The sequence below is a fragment of the Hemitrygon akajei genome, chromosome 12 (assembly GCF_048418815.1).
Source record: "Hemitrygon akajei chromosome 12, sHemAka1.3, whole genome shotgun sequence".
NCBI classification, from domain to species: Eukaryota; Metazoa; Chordata; class Chondrichthyes; order Myliobatiformes; family Dasyatidae; genus Hemitrygon; species Hemitrygon akajei.
The window spans coordinates 55,055,114-55,076,980 of NC_133135.1; the positions used below are offsets into that span (position 1 = coordinate 55,055,114).

Below are 21,867 nucleotides of genomic sequence, written 5' to 3' on the forward strand. Positions count from 1 at the left end.
CCCACATTGGAGTCGTCATCTAGCTGAAGTGACTCCCCGTGTCCTCGCTAAGCCAGGTTCTGAGTCGCAAGGAATTTTATGCAGTGAAGGATTCTCGTCAGGATATCACGCCACTTCTGCTTTTCCTTCTCAATCTGTGACTGAAATACCGTGTCAATAACTCCTGTGTTTCCAGCTAAATTTCTATCCATTTCTTTCCACTGTGTGAAGCATTCCCGATGATTTTTGGCATTTTCATGAACACTAATCCTTTCAGGTGCTTTCCACTGGTTAAATCCAATTTCCTGCTCCAATGAGGATTGATGGTCTGAACGGAAATAGAGAAGACAACAGATACGAAATGCAGACTTTTTAGAAGGGGAATAGACCAGCCATGAGCGAGTCACTTCCTCACCACGACCATTTCCCAATTTCCTCATGAACCAAGTTTTGTTCATTGAGCGGTTATTTGTTGGTAGAAAAGGCCCCTCACTGTTCTGGAAATATTTCAAACACAGCTTTATTTCTGTTCTCAATGCGTCAGGCAGAAGTGCTTTTCCAGTATCCTTGTCGAACTTCAGAAGTCCAGTGTCATGCTGTTCAATCACTCCTGGTATGACAGTTTGAGGCTCTTTGACACCATCCAGTTCACTAGGTTCAGTGTTGTCAGGTAAAATCTTGTCAGTAAACTCAGCATCACCACCACCACTGTCATCTTCCCCCTCCTGTCATGTCCACGTTCTGTGGCAGCCTCACTCTTAATCTCATCATACTCGGGTTTATCTGACTTGACTTCCTCCTCGGCTTGTGACGCACTTGTACTTGATCCGCCTTCAGATTCTAACAGACTTGTAGCAGGTGCAGGCGACTCCATGGAACGTGTCGATCTGCATGTTCTGGGCTTTTCAAAGAAGGGCATGAAGAACTTGCTTTACTTGGCTTCCTCTGCCTCCAACTTTCATCTCTTCCATCCTTCAGCTCCACTTTCCTTCATGAAGAAATGTTTCATGGTCTTCTTACACAATGCTCTGAAATAAGACCATCCTAGTGCTTCTCACCCATGATGATCAAAGACAGATCATACATCTGAAGGAAATTCTTTTTTCACTATCCGAGGATGGCTTGTCTGACTTTAATAGAAACTGCTCAGTGCCCTTAAAGTGGCACCCAGGGCACGTGCCATACCTGCCATACTTTAGATACGCCACTAGCAGTGTAGTTTAAGTTATGCCACTTAAAGACTTGTTTACGTACTCCAGGTTTCTGTCTTGCTTCTCCTTTAAAACTGCACTGTTCAACTTTTCTCTCAATTAGTACAAGTTAGCTTGTTGGGGTATCTCAGTCAGGCTAGTTGCAACAAAAAAATTGGCCTGACAATCAACCCGGCCAAATGCCAGTTCGGGCTCGACACCATCGACTTCCTGGGCCACAGGATCACTACAGACAGGGCAACCCCTTTGCCCGCTAAGGTAGACGCAGTCCACCATTTCCCCCGACCCACCACAATCAAAGGCCTTCAGGAATTCATGGGTATGGTAAATTTCTACCACTGCTTCCTCCCTTCAGCTGCCCGAATCATGCCCTGTTCGCCCTGCTGTCGGGTCCGGGCAAGGACATTACCTGGGACGAGGAGTCCGCCGCCGCTTTCATTCAAACGAAGGAATCCTTGGCGAATGCCACGATGCTAGTGCACCCCAGAATGGACGTCCCTACCGCCCTCACAGTGGACGCATCTCACACAGCAGTTGGTGCGGCTTCCCCCGGACAAGCTCCGACTGGCGAAGGAGGAGTTCAAGAGGATGGAGGAATTGGGGATCATCAAGCGGTCCGACAGCCCATGGGCCTCCCCACTGCACATGGTGCCCAAAGTGACAGGGGGCTGGAGACCATGCAGCGACTACCGCAGGCTGAACGAGGCTACCACACCGGACCGCTACCCTGTGCCGCACATTCAGGACTTTGCAGCAAACCTGCACGGCGCACAGATCTTCTCCAAGGTAGACCTCGTCTGAGGATACCATCAAATCCCGATGCATCCAGTCGACGTCACCAAAACGGCTCTCATCACCCCGTTCGGCCTTTTCGAGTTCCTCCGCATGCCGTTCGGCCTGAAGAATGCCGCACAGACATTCCAGCGGTTAATGGATGCGGTGGAGCGCGACCTGGACTTCGCATTCATCTATTTGGACGACATCCTCATAGCCAGCAGCAGTCGTCAGGAGCATCTGTCCCACCTCCGTCAACTCTATGCCTGACTGAGTGAATACGGTCTAACAATCAACCCGGCCAAATGCCAGTTCAGGCTCGACACCATTGACTTCCTGGGCCACAGAATTACTAAAGACGGGGCAACCCCTCTGCTCGCTAAGGTAGATGCAGTCCGCCATTTCCTCCCACCCACCACGATCAAAGGCCTTCAGGAATTCGTAGGTATGGTCAATTTCTACCACTGCTTCCTCCCTTCAGCTGCCCAAATCATGCGCCCCCTGTTCGCCCTGCTGTCGGGTCCGGGCAAGGACATTACCTGGGACGAGGAGTCCGCCGCCGCTTTCATTCAAACGAAGGAATCCTTGGCGAATGCCACGATGCTAGTGCACCCCAGAATGGACGTCCCTACCGCCCTCACAGTGGACGCATCTCACACGGCAGTCGGTGGGGTACTGGAGCAGCTCATCGTGGGTCGCTGGCAACCCCTGGCGTTTTTCAGCAAACACCTGCGGCCACCCGAGCTCAAATACAGTGCTTTCGACCGGGAACTGTTGGCGCTATACCTGGCAATCCGGCATTTCAGGTACTTCTTAGAGGGTAGGCCCTTCACCGCGTTCACGGACCACAAGCCGCTTACTTTTACGTTCACGAAGGTGTCCGATCCCTGGTCGTCCCGCCAGCAGCGCCATCTGTCCTACATCTCTGAATACACGACGGACGTCTGGCACGTCTCGGGTAAGGACAATGTCATAGCGGATGTGCTCTCTCGCCCTAACATTCACGCCCTTTCCCAAGGGGTAGACTTTGAGGCGCTGGCAGAGACGCAGCTGGCAGATGAGGAGATCCCGTGTTACAGAACCGCAGTCTCCGGTTTGCAGCTCCAGGACCTCCCCGTAGGCCCAGGTGAGAGGACCCTACTCTGTGATGTCACCACCGGCCAGCCCCGTCCCGTCGTCCTGGCACCTTGGCGGTGACGCGTTTTCGACTCCATTCACAACTTGGTGCACCCCTCCATCCGGACAACCGCAAGCAGTTGTTTTGGCACGGACTCCGCAAGCAGGTCAGTGAATGGGCCAGAACGTGCATGCACTGCCAGACGGCCAAGGTGCAGCGGCACACCAAAGCTCTGCCGCAGCAGTTCCACCCCACCCACCGGCATTTCGATCACATTCATGTGGATATCGTGGGCCTCCTGACTATCGTGGACCGGTTCACAAGATGGCCAGAGGCGATCCCGCTCACCGACACCACCTCCGAATCTTGTGCCCGGGCACTGATCGCCACCTGGGTGTCCCGCTTTGGTGTACCGGCCCACATTGCCCCCGACAGAGGCGCCCAGTTCACCTCCAGCCTGTGGTCAGCTTTGGCCAGCCTTTTGGGGACACAGCTGCACCACACCACTGCCTACCACCCACAGTCGAACGGACTAGTGGAGCGTTTCCACCGTCACCTGAAGTCGGCTCTCATGGCCCGCCTGCGAGGAGCCAACTGGGCGGACGAGCTTCCCTGGGTCCTACTCGGCATCTGCACGGCGCCCAAAGACGATCTGCACGCCTCGTCGACCGAGTTGGTGTACGGCGCACCCCTGGTCGTCCCCGGGGAGTTCATACCAGCCCCAAGGGGGTAAGAGGAAGAACCCGCAGCAGTCCTGGGCAGGCTACGCGAGAGGCTCGGTGACCTGGCCCCCATACCCACTTAGCAGCATGGGCAGAACCCGACCTGCGTACCCAAAGACCTGCAGAACTGTAAATTTGTGTTTGTACGAAGGGGCGGGCATCGGCCACCGCTGCAACGGCCCTACGAGGGGCCATTTATGGTGCTCAGGAACAATGGGTCCACGTTTGTGCTGGACATTGGGGGGAGAGAGGAGGTTTTCACAGTGGACCGACTCAAACCGGCCCATGTGGACTTGGTGCAACTGGTCGAGTTTCTGGCACCGCGGCACAGAGGCTGACCTCCCAAACAGGGTCCGGCCCAGGCTGTGGACATTGGGGGGTGTATCGCCGGTTCTGGGGGGGAGGGGGGGTTATGTGGCGACCCACTTCCTAGCGCACTCGAACCGGCTCACAAATAGCCAGCGCGCCGGCACAAAGGCCAGGTCTGCTTCACCAACAAAGAGAAAAGCCTGCGGGGGTTTGAGTACGTGCCCCTTACAGCATCCGCGCCCGGGGAGGGCGGGATGAGGGAGGCTTTAAAGCACGGCTGTGAAGTTCGAATAAAATCTTCTTTAACTGCAGTTTACCGACTCCGTGTCGTTATTTTAGCGCTGCATGTAGCACACCGCTACAGATTGTTATTAATGGCATGATTCAGATTATTTGAGTGCTCATAATTTGCAAATTGGAGAATTACTGAATAAACGTATTGAATGCTATAGCTCAAAACATAGTAAATTGACAGACAATGATGGCAGGCAATCTTGAGTTTCCCCTATTCACAAATGAAAAAGATAATAGATTTGTTATTTAGCAGGTAACATTGCTTTTATCTCTTTCAGCTGGGAGATTTTTATTTAGAGCTTCACTGGGATTTTCAAAGCTGGGGTAAGTGATTTCCATATTTTCTGTACTGATTTCAAACTTTTAAAATGTATTATTAATATTCTAACATGCTTAGGATTATTGTGTAGAATATTTGTTTTGCAGTTTGCAAATATTATTTAAATCATGTGTGGTAGTATACAATAGAGGAAACATTTCTGAAAAAGGAAACGAGTATTAAAACGAACAGGAGGATACCAGGCTTCATTTAAAAAAGAAACAAGTCAGTTAATTAAAACTAGCTGATTGTGATAAATCTTCAGAGCACTTATTCAGTTGCTACTGGAGTATAATATTCAGCTGCAGGCACGATTATAGAATCAAAAGTCATTGAGATACACAACTTGGAAATGGGCACTTCATCTATACCAACCAAGTTAGCTGCCTATGTTTGGCCAGTATCCTTTTAACCTGCTCTTATCATGTTCTTGTCTAAATGCCATTTAAACGTAGTTGAATCCACCTCTAGCACTTCCTCTAATAGCATGTTCCACATGTCCATCACCCTGTGTGAAAATGTTTCCCCAGGGTTTTAAATTTTTCTCCTTTCATCTTAAACTTATGCCTTCTAGTTTTAGATTCCCTGCCCTGAAAAATAGATGTGACAATTGTTTATCTATGCCACTCATGTTTTTATATACCTCAAAGGTTACTCCTCATGCTTCTGCACTCCAGGGGGAGTTCAAACCCTCTAGTCCTGGTAACTGGTATACTTATACCCCTTGTTCTATCTGTTCTGCATCATTGGGCCCTCTTCAAGTTTAACCTGTTATTCTTGTAAGAATGCAACACTTCACATTTGCTGAGGTTAGATTCCATCTACCATTCCTTTAGCTCACTTTCCAAATTTATCTAGATCCCATTATAACCTTAAATTCTTCACTGCCCACTTTTCCACTAATTTAGTGTCATCTGCAAACCACCTAACCCTGCCACCTACATTCTCATCCAAAATCATTAACAGATGATGAGCTGCAGTGAACCCAACATCAGACCTCCAATCTGAAAACTCACCTTCCACCATCTCTGACTTCCAGCAAGCCAATTTTATATCCGGTTGGTCATCTTACCCTGATCCCATGTGATCTAACATTCGTCCCAACCTATCATGTGGGACCTTGTCAAAACTTGCTAAAGACCATGTAGATTGCATCTACCACCTTGGTTTCATCAATCATCTTAGTCACGTTTTTTAAAAAAAAACACCACACCAAGTTCATGATGAAAGTCATGATGACTGTCCCTAATCAAAGTTCAAAGTAAATTCATTATTAAAGTACATGTACTTTGTCAAATGGTGCAAGCTGAATCATCTGCAGCTCAACATTAGTAAGACAAAGGAGATGATGATGGACTTTAGGAAGACTAAGCCTGCACTGCTCCCTGTTATTATTGATGGTGAGGACCTATAAGTACCTGGGGGTGCATCTGGATGACAGACTTGAGTGGAGTACCAACACAGAGACTGTACAAGGGCCAGAATTGCCACCTCTTTCTGAGGGGAGACAGAGGTCCTTTGGAGTATGCAGGCCTCTCCTTCACATGTTCTACCAGTCTGTTGTCACCAGTACAATCTTCTATGTGGTGGTCTGCTGGGGCAATAACGTCAACATAGGTAATGCCAACAGGCTCAAAGGACCCTCTGGAAAATCCTGGCAATCTGTGCCACATTGGCTGAACAGAGGAACACTTCTAGTAATAAACAAAGACAGCTGTGCTGTTCCAAAGAGTGCTATATGAGGGCATTCTTACCCTTGTCCATTAGGCTTTGTAATGAGTCAACCAATAGCCAGGGAAGTGATAACCCCATCCTGTTAGACTGTTTCATTTAACTTTTTTTTGTATTCTTTCTTACTTCTCCTATTATTTGTGTATGACACTAATTACTTTTGGGATCATTAAAGTGTCTATTTATCTATAGGTCACCATATACAACTTTAACATTTATTTTCTTGTGGGAATTCACAGTAAATAAAAACACAATAAAATCAATGAAAAACTGCACATACGGCAGGCAACCAAAGACGACAAACTACGCAAATGCAAAATGTAAAGATAATAATAAATAAGCAATAAATCTCGAACCTGATATGAAGAGTCCTTGAAAGTGAGTTCATAGGCTGTGAGAACAGTTCAATAATAGGGTGATTGAGGTTGAGTGAGATTACTCACTTTGGTTCAAGAGCCTGATGGTTGTGGGTTATATAATAACTGTTCCTGAACTTGGTGATATGGGTCCTGAGGCTCCTATTCCTCCTCCCTAATGGTAGTTCTGAGAAGAGAGCATAGCCTGGTTTGTGGGGGTCCTTGATGAATGCTGCTTTCCTACAACAGCACTCCTTGTAGATGTGCTCAGTGTGGGGAGGGCTTTACCCAATATGGACTGGGTTGTATTCACTATTTCTTGTAGGCTTTTCCATTCAAGGGCATTTGTGTTTCCCTACCAGGTGGTGATGCAACCAGTCAGTATACTTTCCACCACACAACAAAGTTTGAAGTACATTTATTATCAAATAATGTGTACTATATACAACCTTGAGGTTCATCTCCTTATAGGCAGCCACAAAACAAAGAAACCCAATAGAACCCATTTTTTTAAAAAAAAACTTTCAAACCACTAGTTTGTCGGGGGGAATCAAATTGTGCAAACTATAAAAGAAAGCAAATAACATTCAGAATTGAAGTTATCGAAAGTGTGTCCACAGCCCCGAAACCAGTCACAGTCAATCCAGGAGTCAGTTAGTTGCAGGCCACAGCCTCAGTTTAGAGCAGAGACAAATAAAACTCATGGACCAGCGAGCTATACACTGGTCCATCCCTCACCTCCGGCACAACACCCTGACCTTTCTCAATCTTGCTCAACACTTAAATCAGCCAATCAGTGGGTCGTCCCTCGCTCATAAATCTGGGCCTTGCCGCTTTGATACTCTGCTGCAGTTGGGATCCACCGCCTCGATTTTGCCTGTACCGAACCATTCCAATTTGGCCTAATGCTTAAATCTGTCACCTCTTGACTTGTTCCTTGCTCTCAAGCCAGGGCTCTGCCGACTCAGTTCTGCTTCACTTCAATTCTGCTGCTTCCAATCACACCGAAGTCTGCTCCAGCAGTCAGACATTGGCTTGTTCCCTGCTCTTGGGCCTAGGTCCCGTTGCCTCAATTCGACCCGTACAAGCCATGCCATAAACATCTTGCACCTTCAAGACTTCAGTTCACACCACAAAAATGCCAGGTCTTACAGGCAATTCCAAAGCTCTTTTTCAAAAGGGGCATTACAGGCTATTGATTGCACTGATCATTTTTGAGAAATTGTGATTAATAAAGTAATAGTTGTGTTTGCTGACAGGAAGTTGTCGCTGTGCTTCACCAGTGCCATCTTAAACTGGAAGATGTCACTTGGTTTTACTTTGTAGGAGGTGATGGCATTCAAGCTGTGCCTCAGCCGTTGAGCATCCTCTGATTCCAATTTAGTCCAGAATTGCATGTGAGATGGCTTTATGCAGGTTGTATCTGAATCTCTTCTACTTGGTCACTAGATCTGAACACCACTGATCTAGCCTTCATGAGATTTTGGAATTCTTGGTTTATCCAGGGCTTCTGGTTGAGGAAGACTCTAAATGATATTGTGGGGATGCACTTGTTAATGACTGACTTCATAAAGTCTGTGACAATCATGGCATACTTGTTCAGAGTCTCTTGAGTCCTTGAACACGGCTCAGTTCACTAACTCAAAGCAGTTCCATAGCCATTCTTCTTCCTCTCATGACCACCTCTTCGTTGTCCTTACTTCTGGAGCCTGCTCTTTAGCCTATGCCTGTATGCAGATAAAGATGGACAGCCAGGTTGTTAGATTTCCCAATATGTGATCTAGGGATGGATCTAGCTAGGCATTCCTAATTGTAGTATAATAGTGGTCAAGTTGGTTAGGACCACTTGTGCTGCAGGTGATGTGCTGATGATAATTGGGCGGCGATTTCTTCAAACAAGCCTGATTGAAAAGATATCGGGGTAGGCTGTTTCTTGTTTGCTTACCACTGCCTCAGTATCTTGAGCTTGTTTACCATTGGCCTTTGGTGGTATGTAAGCTGCAGTCAGGATCACAAAGGAGAATTCTCTTGGTAAGTAGAATGGGCAGTTGGATGTTCCAGGTTGGAGGACAAGAGTGCAACAAGACCACTACGTCTGAGCACCACGAAGAGTTTATCATGAAACACAGACCCCCCCCACTTCTTGCCCTCTTCAAATCTGCAGTCCAGTCCATCCAGTGTATCGAGAAGCCCTTGGGTCTTACTGACATAAGCGGCTTGTCTGGAGTGAGCCATGCCTCTGTGAGACATAGAATGCAGCAATCCCTCATTTCCCTTCATTACAGCAATCTTACCATTTGGTCCTCAATTTTGTTCTATTGTGACTGTACATTTGCTAACAAAATATTGGGTAGAGGAGGTTTTACACCTCAGCATTTCAATCTCACTTAGAGTCCTAAAATTGTACTTTCATCCACTTAAATGTTCCATCACCTGTATCCTAAGAATTGAGTTCACTGAACCCTTCAGGGTATCATTAAATTAGTGGTTCGTTAGAATGTTTTAAAAGTATGCCTCTTGAAGGGAAACTTGATCAGAGATTCAGTCCTTGCCTTTTTAAGTGCTGGTCGATGATGTCCGTCTATTCGAGTAACTTTTCCGCCAGTGATGTTGGGCTCTTCAGCATGTAGTTCCCTGGTTTTCTTCTTGAAGAATAACCCATCTTAAAGGCACAACATTGTCTATCTGGCAGGGTACTGACAATAGACAATGGGTGCAGGAGTAGGCCTTTCGGCCCTTCGAGCCAACACCGCCATTCAATGTGGTCATGGCTGATCGTCCACGTCAGTACCCCGTTCCTGCCTTCTCCCTATATCCCTTGACTCCGCTATCTTTAAGAGCTCTACCTAACTCTTTCTTGAAAGCATCCAGAGAATTGGCTTCCACTGCAATAGGTACTGAGAACCTATGCCAACCAGCTGACTTCAATATTCATGGACATCTTCAACCTCTGTTTGCAGGTGAAGTTTCCTCTTGCTTGAATAGGGCATCAGTCATGTCAGTGCCCAAGAAGAGCAAGGTGCACTGCCTGAACGACTGTTGCCTGGTAGACCTCAACACCTACTGGGATGAAGTGCTTTGAAGAGTCAGTCATGAATAGGATTAACTCCTGATTAAGCAAGAACCTGGATCAGTAGCAATTTGCCTACCACTACAACAGGTCTATGTTGACTTAATCTTTCTGGTTCTCCACTCAGCTTTGGAGCATTTAAATGTGTATCAAGCTGCTATTTATCGATTACAGCTCAGCGTTCAACACCATCACCCTATCAACAAGCTCCAAATCCAGGGCCTCTATGTCTTCCTGCAACTTTACTTCCTTTTAGGTAGACTACAGTCAGTGCAAATTGACAGTCAGCAGTCTAATGTTGGTAGAATCTCGGATGGTATCAAAGTGGTGTACAGGAGTGAGATAAATTGGTTGGTTAAGTGGTGCCACAACAACCTTGGACACATCAGCAAGACCAAGGAATTGATCATGGACTTCAGGAAGGGGAGGTTAAGAGAGCACACACCAGTTCATACTGAGGGGGTAGCAGTGGAACGGGTGAGCAGCTTCAAGTTCCTGGGCTTCAGAGGATCTATCCTGAACCTAAAACTAATACTATCACAAAGTAGGCATGCCAGCAGCCTGACCTCATTAGGTGTTTGAGGAGGTTAGGTATGTCACCAAAGATTCTAACAAATTTCCACAGATGTACCATGGAGAGCATTCTAACTGGTTGTGTCAGTGCTTGCTATGGAGGCTCCAATGTGCAGGATTGGATCACAAGAGGTAACAGAAGGTTGTCAACTAAGCCAGCTCCATCATGGATACAGCCCTCACCATGGTCGAGGATGTCTTGAAAAGACAATGCCTCAAGAAAGTGGCATCCATTATTAAGGGCCTTCACCATCTATTGAGGAAGAGATACAGAAGGCTGAAAGCCCACACAATGTTTTAGAAATGGTTTCTTCTCCACCAACGGATTTTTAAATGGTCAATAAATCTGTGAACTCTTTTTGTGCATCATTTATTTGATTATTGTGATTTATCATAATTTTATATCTTGCACTGAACTGCCGCAAAACAACAAATTTCATGATGTGTCAGTGATAAACTTTATTCTGATTCTGTTTTAAGAATAGGGGAGGTAGTAGGGGATCAAATGGGGTGTAGACAGACAAGAAAGAAAGTAACTGTTCTAATTGATGGGAAGGCCAAGAGCCAGAGAACTTGGAATGGAGGTTTCTGGTAAAGTTGGAGTATGTAATGCAGTGCCAGGAGGTATGGGAACAGACTAGATCTAGCATTCAAATGTGAGCTGCATTAGTTAGTTCTGCGCATGAGTCATAGTCCTAGTTTAGTGTTGGTCCTTTGTGTTAAATGCTATGCTTGTGTAATGTGAGCACAAATTTCAGGCAGAATTTAAATACTCAAATCCCCAAAGCTTCAATTAGTGATTTAAACAAAATTTTTACAAGTTAATTGTTTTTAAAATTTAATGTTTTACGTTCTTTGTTACTTAACCTGTTTGTCAATGAATTAAAGACTGAAAACCATACTGTTCTTCAGTTACTATTGATTTTTGTTTATATAAAATTTAAGTGTAGCAGTTGCTAGATTCATTGTTCCTGTTTTATTTTTTCTTTATTATAGTGCCTTTACTCTCCAGAATTCTGCCTTCAGATGCTTGTAAAATTTACAAACAGGGTATAAACATCAGGTATGTTTGTCATGTGTCCTAATTTCTTAATAAAAATGGTATAGGCGTTACAAACGAGAAAATCTGCAGATGCTGGAAATCTGAGCAAACACACAAAATGCTGGAAGAACTTAACGGTGGTGGTGGGGGGGGGGGGGGTGGAAAGAGCACCAGAGGGAGACAAAGGGCGGGCAAGGAGATGAGGTGAGATGGAAAGGCGGGATGGGAAATGGTGAGTGGGAGGTCATTACTGGAAGTTTCAGAAAACGATGTTCATGACATCAAGTTCGAGGCTACCCAATGGAATATAAGGTGTTGCTCCTCTAACCTAAGTGTGGCCTCATTACGACAGTGGAGGAGGCCATGGATGGACGTATCGGAATGGGAAGTGGAATTAAAATGGGTGGCCAAAGGGAGATCCCTCGCGGTTCTGGTGGGCTGAGCATAGATGCTCGGCAATGTGGTCTCCCAATCTACTTTGGGTCTCACCGATATACAGAGGCCACACCAGGAGCACAGTAAATGATCCCAACAGAGTTGCAGGTGAAGTGTCGCCTCACCTGGAAGGACTGTTTAGGGCCCTGAGTGGTAGTGAGGGAGGAGGTGTAGGGGCAGGTGTAGCACTTGTTCCGCTTGCAAGGGTAAGTGCTAGGAGGGAGTTGGTGGGGAGGGACAAATGGACAAGGGAGTCATGAAGGGAGTGATCCCTGTGGAAAGCCAGAAGTGGTGGGGGGGGAGAGGAGGGAAAGATGTGCTTGGTGGTGGGATCCTGTTGGAGGCGACTGAAGTTTTGAAAAATTACATGCTGGCCAAGGAGGCTGATGGCATGGTAGGGGAGGACAAGAGGAACCTTATCTATGATAGGGGTGGCAGGAGGATGGGTAACAATAGAAGTGGATGTATGCCGATATGCGTTCAGTGGGGCAGAAACAAGATGAAACAGTGGCTCTACCTGGGCAAGCAGGTTTGTGGATCTTGTGGACATCAGACAGTGCTATGAATGTGTGAAATGTAAGAGATGCAGTTGAGGGCAGCGTTGATGGTGGAGGAAGAGAAGCACCTTTCTTTGAAAAAAGAGGACATCTCCTTCATTCTAGAATGAAAAGCCTAATCCTGAGAGCCGATTTGGTGGAGACGGAGGAATTGAGAGAAGGGGATTGCATTTTTACAGGTAGCAGGGTGGGACGAGGTATGGTCGAGGGAGCTGTGAGTCCGTGGGTTTGTGATAGATGAGCTGTCTCTGGAGATGGAGACAGATCAAGAAAGTGAAGGGAGGTGTTAGAAATGAACCAGGTGAACTTGAGGGCACAGTGGATGAAGTCGACGAGTTCAGCATGGGTATAGGAAGCAGCACCAGTGCAGTTGTTGTAGCATAGGAAAAGTGTGGGACATTTAGCAGTGTAGGTTTGGAATATAGACTGTTCCATGTTACTGACAACCAGACAGGCATAGCTGGGCCCCATGTGAGTGTTCATGGCTACCCCTTTTTGAAGGAAGTGGAAGAGATGAGTTAGGCAGAGGAGAGTGGTAGTGGAGAGGAAGTGGTTAAGTCTGGTGTTCAGAAAAAAAAATGAAGAGTTTTCAGGCCTTCCTGGTGGGGGTGGAGGTCTATAGGGATTGGACATCCGTGGTAAAAATAAGATGGAAGCCAGGGAACTTAAAATCCTTGATGAAAAGATCAAGAGCGTGTGAGGTGTCACAGATGTGGGTGGGAAGGGACTGAACTGGGGGGGGGTAAAACAGTCAAGGTATGTCTGTATGAGTTCAGTGTGGCAGGAGCAAACGGAAACAGTGGGTCTACCTGGACAAGCAGGTTTGTGAATCAGTGCTATGAAGTATGTGCACTTAAGAATACAAGATTCGTCATTAAGATATTGATATCATTGACAAGACCAGCCTTTTCTTCCCTACTACCCCTGAGAACCACGACTTTAAAGCATTTCAGTGTAACTGGATTGCTCGGCAGATAAATATGGAGTTAATAGTTATGATTTTAACATGCATTTTCAGGCTTGACACAACTCTAATAGACTTTACTGATATGAAATGCCAACGTGGAGATTTAAGCTTCATTTTCAATGGTGATTCAGCACCTTCTGAATCTTTCGTAGTATTAGACAATGAGCAAAAAGTTTATCAGCGAATACACCATGAGGTGAGTTTTATGCTATTTTAATACTATTCAATCTAACAGCAAGTCTGTCTATATATGAAATGTGTATAGGAGGGATGGGGTACAACAAAGGAAGTATCTCTGATGGGGTCAATTCAAATAATTTAATGGGGCAGTTATAAGCACATTGTGTTTTTGTCCATATAATGCATTGCAAATGGTGCGGCTGTGGGATATGCAGGCCAGAGTTGATTAAGGAAAACTCAGCCAAAGTAATGACTGGCATAAATAGCTAGTTCTGCTGCAGAAAGATTATTAAAGTTCAAAAACATAATATTGAGTCAGAAACTGCAGTGTGCCTAAACTGAAGATGAGGTATTGTACCTCAAACTTGCAGTTAGCCTCATTGTGGTGGCATCCATTAGTCTCGCGAGACCGTGGATCTGCGCCTGGAATGGTTTCCAGGGTGCAGGCCTGGGCAAGGTTGTAGGGAAGACCAGCAATTGCCCATGGAGCAAATCTCCCCTCGCCACGACGCCGATGTTATCCAAGGGAAGGGCAAGGGCTGATGCAGCTTGGCACCAGAAGTCTCATTGTAATAGTGCAAGAATCCACATAAAGAAGGGTCAGAGTGGAAATGAATAGTGAATTAATGATAATTAATGAAGCTCAGTCCAGAAAATGAAATAATTTAAAATAATTTATACAGCTGTCAAGTACAAATAGCTGTTCATGTATGCTGTAAATAAGTTGCCTTTTCAGTGCACATAGAGAATTGGAATCTGAATGCTACATGATCATAGTTTATCTTTAGCAGATTAATTGAGTGAACAATAATTCTGGTTTCTCTTTTATGATTTTATTTCAGGAATCAGAGATGGAAACTGAAGAGGAGGTGGATATTTTTGATGAGCAGTGATATTTACTCAGCAACATTATCTACAAAGTCAATTACCTTTGCACGAGCACAGACTGGCTGGCTTTTCCGAGAAGATAAAACGGTAATGATGGTTTTCGTGTTAACTGACTTTTTAATTAAAGCTCTGGTATAAAAATAAAGCTTTCCAATATATTCAATTTTTAATATTGGATCAAAACTGGATATTTCAATGAGCATTAGATCATTTAACCCACTCTGTACAGATATAAATATACAAATGTACAAATATTGGAAGAGAAGGAAGAAAGAATAAAAAATGTTATCTAGAACAGTCTAACAGGAGGGGGACTTCACTTCCCAGCTATAGGTTGATTCATTATAGAGCCTAATGGCTGAGGGAAAGAATTACCTCATATAGTGCTCTTCAGAGCTGCCAGTGGTCTCGGTCTATTACCAGAAGTGCTCCTCTGTTCAGCCAAGGTGGCATGCAGGGGGTGAGAAACATTTTTCAGAATTGCCAGCATTTTCCATAGGGTTCTTTGTTCTAACACAGCCTCCAGCAGGTCCATTTTGATTCCTATAACAGAACCAGCCTCTCTAATCAGTATATTAAGTCTGTTGGCATCATCCGCGTTGGTGTCACTGCTTCAGCATACCATTTAAACCTCTTCCTGTCCTTTAGCATCTGACTAGCCTAAGTACTATTCTCAGTAACTACTTGTAGTAGAGGTTCCCATTTTCTTGCTTCATTGCATGAGTTTTTTTTCCTGCACCCCTTTTTTTAATCATTTGGTAACCAGTTCAAGGGCACATGGACTAGAGACACGGTCTTCTCCTTTCAAGTGAAGAGACTGTGCCTGATCAGTTTCCTGCTGGGTATGGCCTAACATTTCTTGGATAACCTAATTAATTTCCCTTTCCCTTGCCTTTGACCATATACGGAGGAGAAATGTGCATGGTACTCTTTGCTCATACACAATTTCAGTTTGGCAATTTTGTGTTTTTAAAAAGTAAGCCCTAATTTGCTTTATTTTTGCCTATTTATCTGCATTGCAACTTAATTGAGTTAGGTATTTGTCTTGTACTTTAGAATTTTTTTGCTGCTCAACATTTTTATCCAAGTAATAGACTATCTCAGTTTTACTTTTCAAAACAATGTTGGAACACCTTGATGAAATCCAATACGAATTATTTGCTCATTTTACAATTTTATTAATGTATTTCTGTAATGCTATTTCATGTAGATTAATTATTCTTCCCACAAATAATTTTTATTTGCATATTGATATAAATTCTGATTCTTGTGTGACCCTATTTCCTACCTTCAATTTTATATAATTGCCTTTCTCCCCCAAAAGTGTTCTTTCTATGTTGTATCCACCTACCTGTCCATTTCTGCCATTTACCTCTTTACAGTTGTCTTGACTTTTAGTATTCTGCAATTTTTGATTTGAAGCATACAGTACCGTGATAGGACCCTGCCCTCCACATAATAAAAGCAAACTCTTGCCTTTGTGCAGAATTCTTAATTTTTCTTCAGAGATAACTTGAGAAAGATCACAAAGGAAGCAAGAGAAGGAATTTCATCCACAGTTTAGTGATTTGGCTGTTAAAGAGAAAATAGGCTGGAACTGAAGAAACACTGAGATTCTTGTGCTGAAAAAGATTACATCTAGGAAAAGGTATTTTCATTCTAGTCTACAAGCAATCACAAAAATTTTAGAACTGATTGCTTTTTTATTGGACAAAAACTGGTGTGAAGCTTTTTACATTTTTGCCTGCAAGTATAAGAATAGAAGCCTACCAGTTGCTATTTTCTAAAGGTTAAGGTTCTCTGAAGCATTGGAGACAGGGGAAACCTATTATAAATTTTATAACCTTCTGAGAAGCATAGCCTGTTAATCACTTTCCCAGGATTGAATACTAGAAGTCTTGGCTTTAAGGTGAAGCAGGGAAAGTTTAAATGGGATGTGCAGAGCAAGTTTTTTTTTTTCAGAGTGGCAGGTGCCTGGAATGCACTGCCAGGAGTGGTCGTGGAAGCAGTTAAATTAATGGTGTTCAAGAGACTTTTAGATAGGCACGTGAATATTCAGGGAGTGGAAGGGTATGAATCATTCAGGTAGAATGGATTAGCTTGACTTTGCATTATGCTTGGTACAGATGTCATGGACCAAAGGGCCTTTTACTGTGCTGTGTTAGTTTGTGTAAGCAAACAAGATTTGGCTAATATGAACTGTACACAAATAAAGTCACTGATTAAATTTGGGGAAAATATTCTCTAGGAGCGCGTTGGGAACTTCTTGGCAGACTTTTATTCTGTAAATGGGCTTGTTCTGGAATCCCGAAAACGGCGTGAGCACCTTAGTGAGGAGGATATTCTAAGAAATAAGGCTATCATGGAAAGTCTGAGCAAAGGAGGAAATTTAATGGAGCAAAATTTTGAGGTAAGTTTCATTCTATTCTGTGGTTTTGTTTTGAGGGGTAAGTAAGAACAGTGTAGGATTTGGAATTTTAAGGGACATTTGATTTTCTTTACTGTGGTATATATGGAGTGCATGATATTCATAAATATACCCACTGATTTGTATTCCATTACTTTACAAATAAAGTTCAGAAATAGTTATAGTTAAATCACTTCAAAGCTAAGGTTATGTATCTGATACAAAAATTCTTTTTATTGTTAAGGAATTTGTTTTAAAATATTTCTGGCAATGTATTACATGAAATCTTGTCAATGTGTTGAAAAGGATCTTGTGGCCTCGCTCGTCACCACCAGTCCTTTTATTCCACATGGTTCAGTTATATGTGAATGAAATCCTATCACACCTCATTAGTACGATTAAACTAAAAATGTTCTTTCTGTAATGTCTGTATGTATCAGCATGCTTGCTTGGATGTTCCAAGAACTAGACGTGCATCCTGAAGTGCTCTCGGCAGACAAGACAGTGGATTAGTGTCATAGGAGCGAGTACATCCACCTGCGAAAGCAGACGAGTCTTACTTTAATGTGTTATCCAAAAGTATGTACACCCAGAAATATCCTGGTGAGGAAGTGGGTAGCAAAATAATATGTTACGATATTTAAGTCTTAATGAGATAATATAAGTTAGTAAGAATTGGAAGGTGGAGGCACAGTTTGGGATCATATCTGTGGATGGCTTGTGGCTTCAAATTCCAATTTTAAGTTAGCAAAATCTGCAAGGAGCGATTACCGTAAATAGAGAACTGAAGTAGTTTGGAGTGGGGGGGTGTACGGGGTGGAGAGAAGAATGGAAGCAAAGTGGACAGTCTTTTTCACACCTGCAGCTTTTTGATTAAGCTGGCCTATACATTATAAAGCTTAAGTTGCGTACAGCCCAGAGATAAATAATTGCAAATTCCTCGAGCTTTAAATTGAGCCCAGCTTGTTCTAAATTGAAGTCCATATTTTAAATTCACAGTGGTATCAACATGTTGTCAAGTGTTCATCTTGTCTGCTTCTGACCAGAACAGCAGTTTTGATTCCTTTCTCTATTCTCTATAGTCGATAAGTATCTTTAATGTACTTGAAATCCTTTTAAGCACAAAATTAGGTTTCTACTTCTGAACTGTACACTTTAGCAGCCCAGATTGTTTTATCTGGTCTCTGCTGTAGAGTTAACTATGTCATACAATATAATGAATAAATTTTTGGAGTGATCTTATCAAACAGTAGCTTTACCTTCAAGTAAAATTACTGTTGAAAAATGTTTTTTTCACAAATAATGCATGATATGGTTATGTTAAGTGATTTGCCATCAAGATGCAAAGTCTTTGTATTGTAGCCATTCTCTGCATCTTTTCAGACAGCAGTCTAATTGAGAAAATATTCTTCACTATCAGTTTTATAAGAATGTAAGAATGCACACAAGTTGATACTCCATTAGTTCACTGATTGTAAGTAAGGTTAAATATTGAAAGTTTAGGTTAGCTGAGATTAAGTCCTTTCAGTTGTAAATTGATCATGGCAGACTTCATTATTAAATGTATTTTTTTTTACAGGCATACAGTTGGCCCACTCAGCTTTTTTGTTCTTAACTTAATCTGATGCATGTCATGCTCGGCAATTCTTTTAGTTATGTAGCTTATAGATCCAAAATTCCAAACATAATGTCTGAAACAGGGCTTAGCAAATTGATTTATAAATACAGTCGGCCCTCCTTGTCAGCGAGGGATTGTTTCTGGACCTCCGGTGGATACCAAAAAACGCGGATGCTCAAGTCCCTTATATAAAATGGCGTTGTATTTGCATATAACCTACGCACATCCTCCCGTATACTTTAAATCATCTCTAGATTACTTATAATGCCTAATGCAATGTAACTGCTATACAGTCGGCCCTCTTTATCTGCAGATTCCGTATGCATGGATTCAACCAACCGCAGATCGGGAAAACCGGGAAGTTCTCTCTCCAGCACTCATTGCTTGAGCATGTACAGACTACATTTTTTTGTCATTATTCCCTAAACAATACAGTATAACAATTATTTACATAGCATTTACATTGTATTAGGTACAGGTAGTCCCTGAGTTACGAACGTCCGACTTATGGACAACTTGTACTTACGAACCAAGTAAGGAGAACGCCCATTTTAAGTAGTTGCTGTTGACACTGCGAGTGTTTAACTTTGTATTTGGCTTAAATTTTTCTTAGTAAGATTCACCCTGACCCTGGCCACGCCCCCCCCCCCCCCCCCCCCCCCCCCCCGGTCGGTTGGTGGCGCAGTGAGATCAGTGCCGGGCTGTAGAACGGAGTATCCTGAGTTCAATCCAGTGATAGTCCATTCCCATGCCGGGTTGATGTCGATCCAGTGACTCCCGTACCATTTGTGCTGGGTTGATGTCGAGCTCGCAACTCGACCTCGTTTTAAAAAAAAAAGCACTGCCACCTCCAGTTTAAATTCCCACATGAAATATTGTGGATGATCAAATACCCAAACCCAGCACAGCCCCCACTTGTCCCATTTAGCCTGTCTCAGTGCGGTGGTCCTTAGGACCCAGTGGACCTCGGGAGCCGGCGGAGCTTGGGACCCGCCGCCCACAGTGTTTCTGTTCCATTGATGGGAAGCAATCACAATTGAGAAAATAAAGTGGAAATAATAAAGCGTTTTGAAAGAGGTGAAATGCCATCGGTCATTGGAAAAGCGTTAGGCTACAGTCGGTCAACGATCGGAACAATTTTAAAGGATAACGGATAAAGTGAGAATAATGGAGCATTTGAAAGGCGCTGCCCCGGTGAAAGCTACGATTATTACTAAGCAACGCAGTGGTTTAATTATTGAATACATATGTTTCTTAAGTGTTTTATATGCATAAAAATGTAAAATATGTACTATAAACTAAGACAAACGTTTGACTAACTGACACTAAATAATCCCGAATGTACTTGTTCTGACTTCCGTACAAATCCGACTTAAAGACAGACTCAGGAACGGAACTCGGACTGCCTGTATTATAAGTAATCTAGAAATTACTTTAAAGTACAGGCAGTCCGCGGGTTATGAATGAGTTCCGTTCCTGAGTCCGTCTTTAAGTCGAATTTGAAGTTGGAACAGGTATATCCGGTATTATTTAGCTTCAGTTAGTCAAACGTTTTTCTTGGTATATAGTACATATTTTACCTTTCTATGCATATAAAACACTTAAGAAACATACAGGAGGTGCAGGAGTAGGCCGTTCAGCCCTTCTAGCCAGCACCGCCATTCACTGTGATCATGGCTGATCATACACAATCAGTACCCCGTTCCTGCCCTCTCCCCATATCCCTTGACCCCTCTATCTATAAGAGCTCTATCTAACTCTCTCTTGAATGCATCCCGAGACTTGGCCTCCACTGCCTTCTGGGGCAGAGCATTCCACATATCCACCACTCTCTGGGTGAAAAAGTTTTTCCGCATCTCTGTTCTAAATGGCCTACCCTTTATTCTTAAACTGTGGCCTCTAGTTCTGGACTCACCCATCAGCGGGAACATGCTTCCTGCCTCCAGCGTGTCCAATCCCTTAATAATCTTATGTTTCAATCAGATCCCGTCTCATCCTTCTAAATTCCAGTGTATACAAGCCCAGTCGCTCCAATCTTTCAACATATGACAGTCCCGCCATTCCGGGAATTAACCTTGTGAACCTACGCTGCACTTCCTCAATAGCAAGAATGTCCTTCCTCAAATTTGGAGACCAAAACTGCACACAATACTCCAGGTGGGGTCTCACCAGGGTCCTGTACAGCTGCAGAAGGACCTCTTTACCTCCTATACTCAATTCCTCTTGTTATAAAGGCCAGCATGCCATTAGCTTTCTTCACTGCCGTCGTAAGGCTGCTAGTTTATCTCGGATAATTGAAATTAAACCTTTACCTAGTGGATTAATGGAAAGAAATAGGTCCATAGCATTTTTCGCAGGCATTTCAGGAAAGTTAGGAATTAAAGGAGCAGTAAAGTGTCGGATTTGGAGATATCTGAAAAAGTGAGTGTTAGGCAGGTTGAACTTAACGGAGAGCTGCTGAAAAGAAGCGAAGCGATTATCAATGAAGAGATCTTCAAAATGTCTAATGCCCTTCCTGTACCAAACATGGAATGCTGAATCATATGTAGTAGGTAAAAAAAGGTGATTATGTGCGACAGGGCTAGAAACGGAAAACCCCTGGAAACCATAGCATTTCCTGAACTGAGCCCATATACGCAAAGTGTGTCTAACCAGAGGATTAGCTATTGATCTGGGCAGACTGCTAGGGAGTGCAGAGCCAAGAAGTGCAGATATAGATAATTCTTTAGTGGAGCTCAACTCCATTGCCACCCAGTTAGGGCACTCGGGTTGACCGTGGAAGAAAGACCAGAAGGCAGCACAATGTATGTTAGCTGCCCAGTAATATAAGCGAAAGTTAGGTAAAGCCATGCCACCCTCTTTTTTAGATTTTTGGAGGTGGATTTTATTAATTCTAGAGCGCTTATTCTGCCACAGATATGACAAAATAATAGAGTCTAAGGAATCAAAAAAAGATTTAGGAATAAAAATTGGGATAGATTGAAATAAGTATAAAAATTTGGGGAGAACATACATTTTAACATAAATACGACCTACCAAGGACATAGATAGAGGTGACCATTGTACCAGACTCTGTTTTATAGCATATGAAAGATTGACAAAGTTTTCACGAAAGAGATCTTTAAACTTCCTTGTGACTGTAATTCCAAGATAAGTAAATTGATTATGGACTACTTTAAAAGGGAGATCACGAAATATTAGTTCTTGTGCTTCTTTATTAATTGGGAAAAGTTCACTCTTATGTAAGTTGAGTTTATAGCCAGAGATCTGGCTAAACTGGTCAAGAAGTGAAAACATTGGAGGTAAGGATGTAGACGG

General features: G+C 43.6%; 1 protein-coding gene across 1 annotated transcript in view; it reads left to right on the forward strand.

Annotated features, from left to right (window-relative positions):
• ankrd13c (ankyrin repeat domain 13C) overlaps positions 1-21,867 on the forward strand; it is a 91,723-nt gene that overhangs the window by 43,934 nt on the left and 25,922 nt on the right. Inside the window, 6 exon segments of the mRNA XM_073063116.1 lie at positions 4,685-4,730; positions 11,452-11,518; positions 13,508-13,652; positions 14,479-14,514; positions 14,516-14,611; positions 16,773-16,934. Of these exon segments, the coding sequence (XP_072919217.1) occupies positions 4,685-4,730; positions 11,452-11,518; positions 13,508-13,652; positions 14,479-14,514; positions 14,516-14,611; positions 16,773-16,934 (552 nt within the window).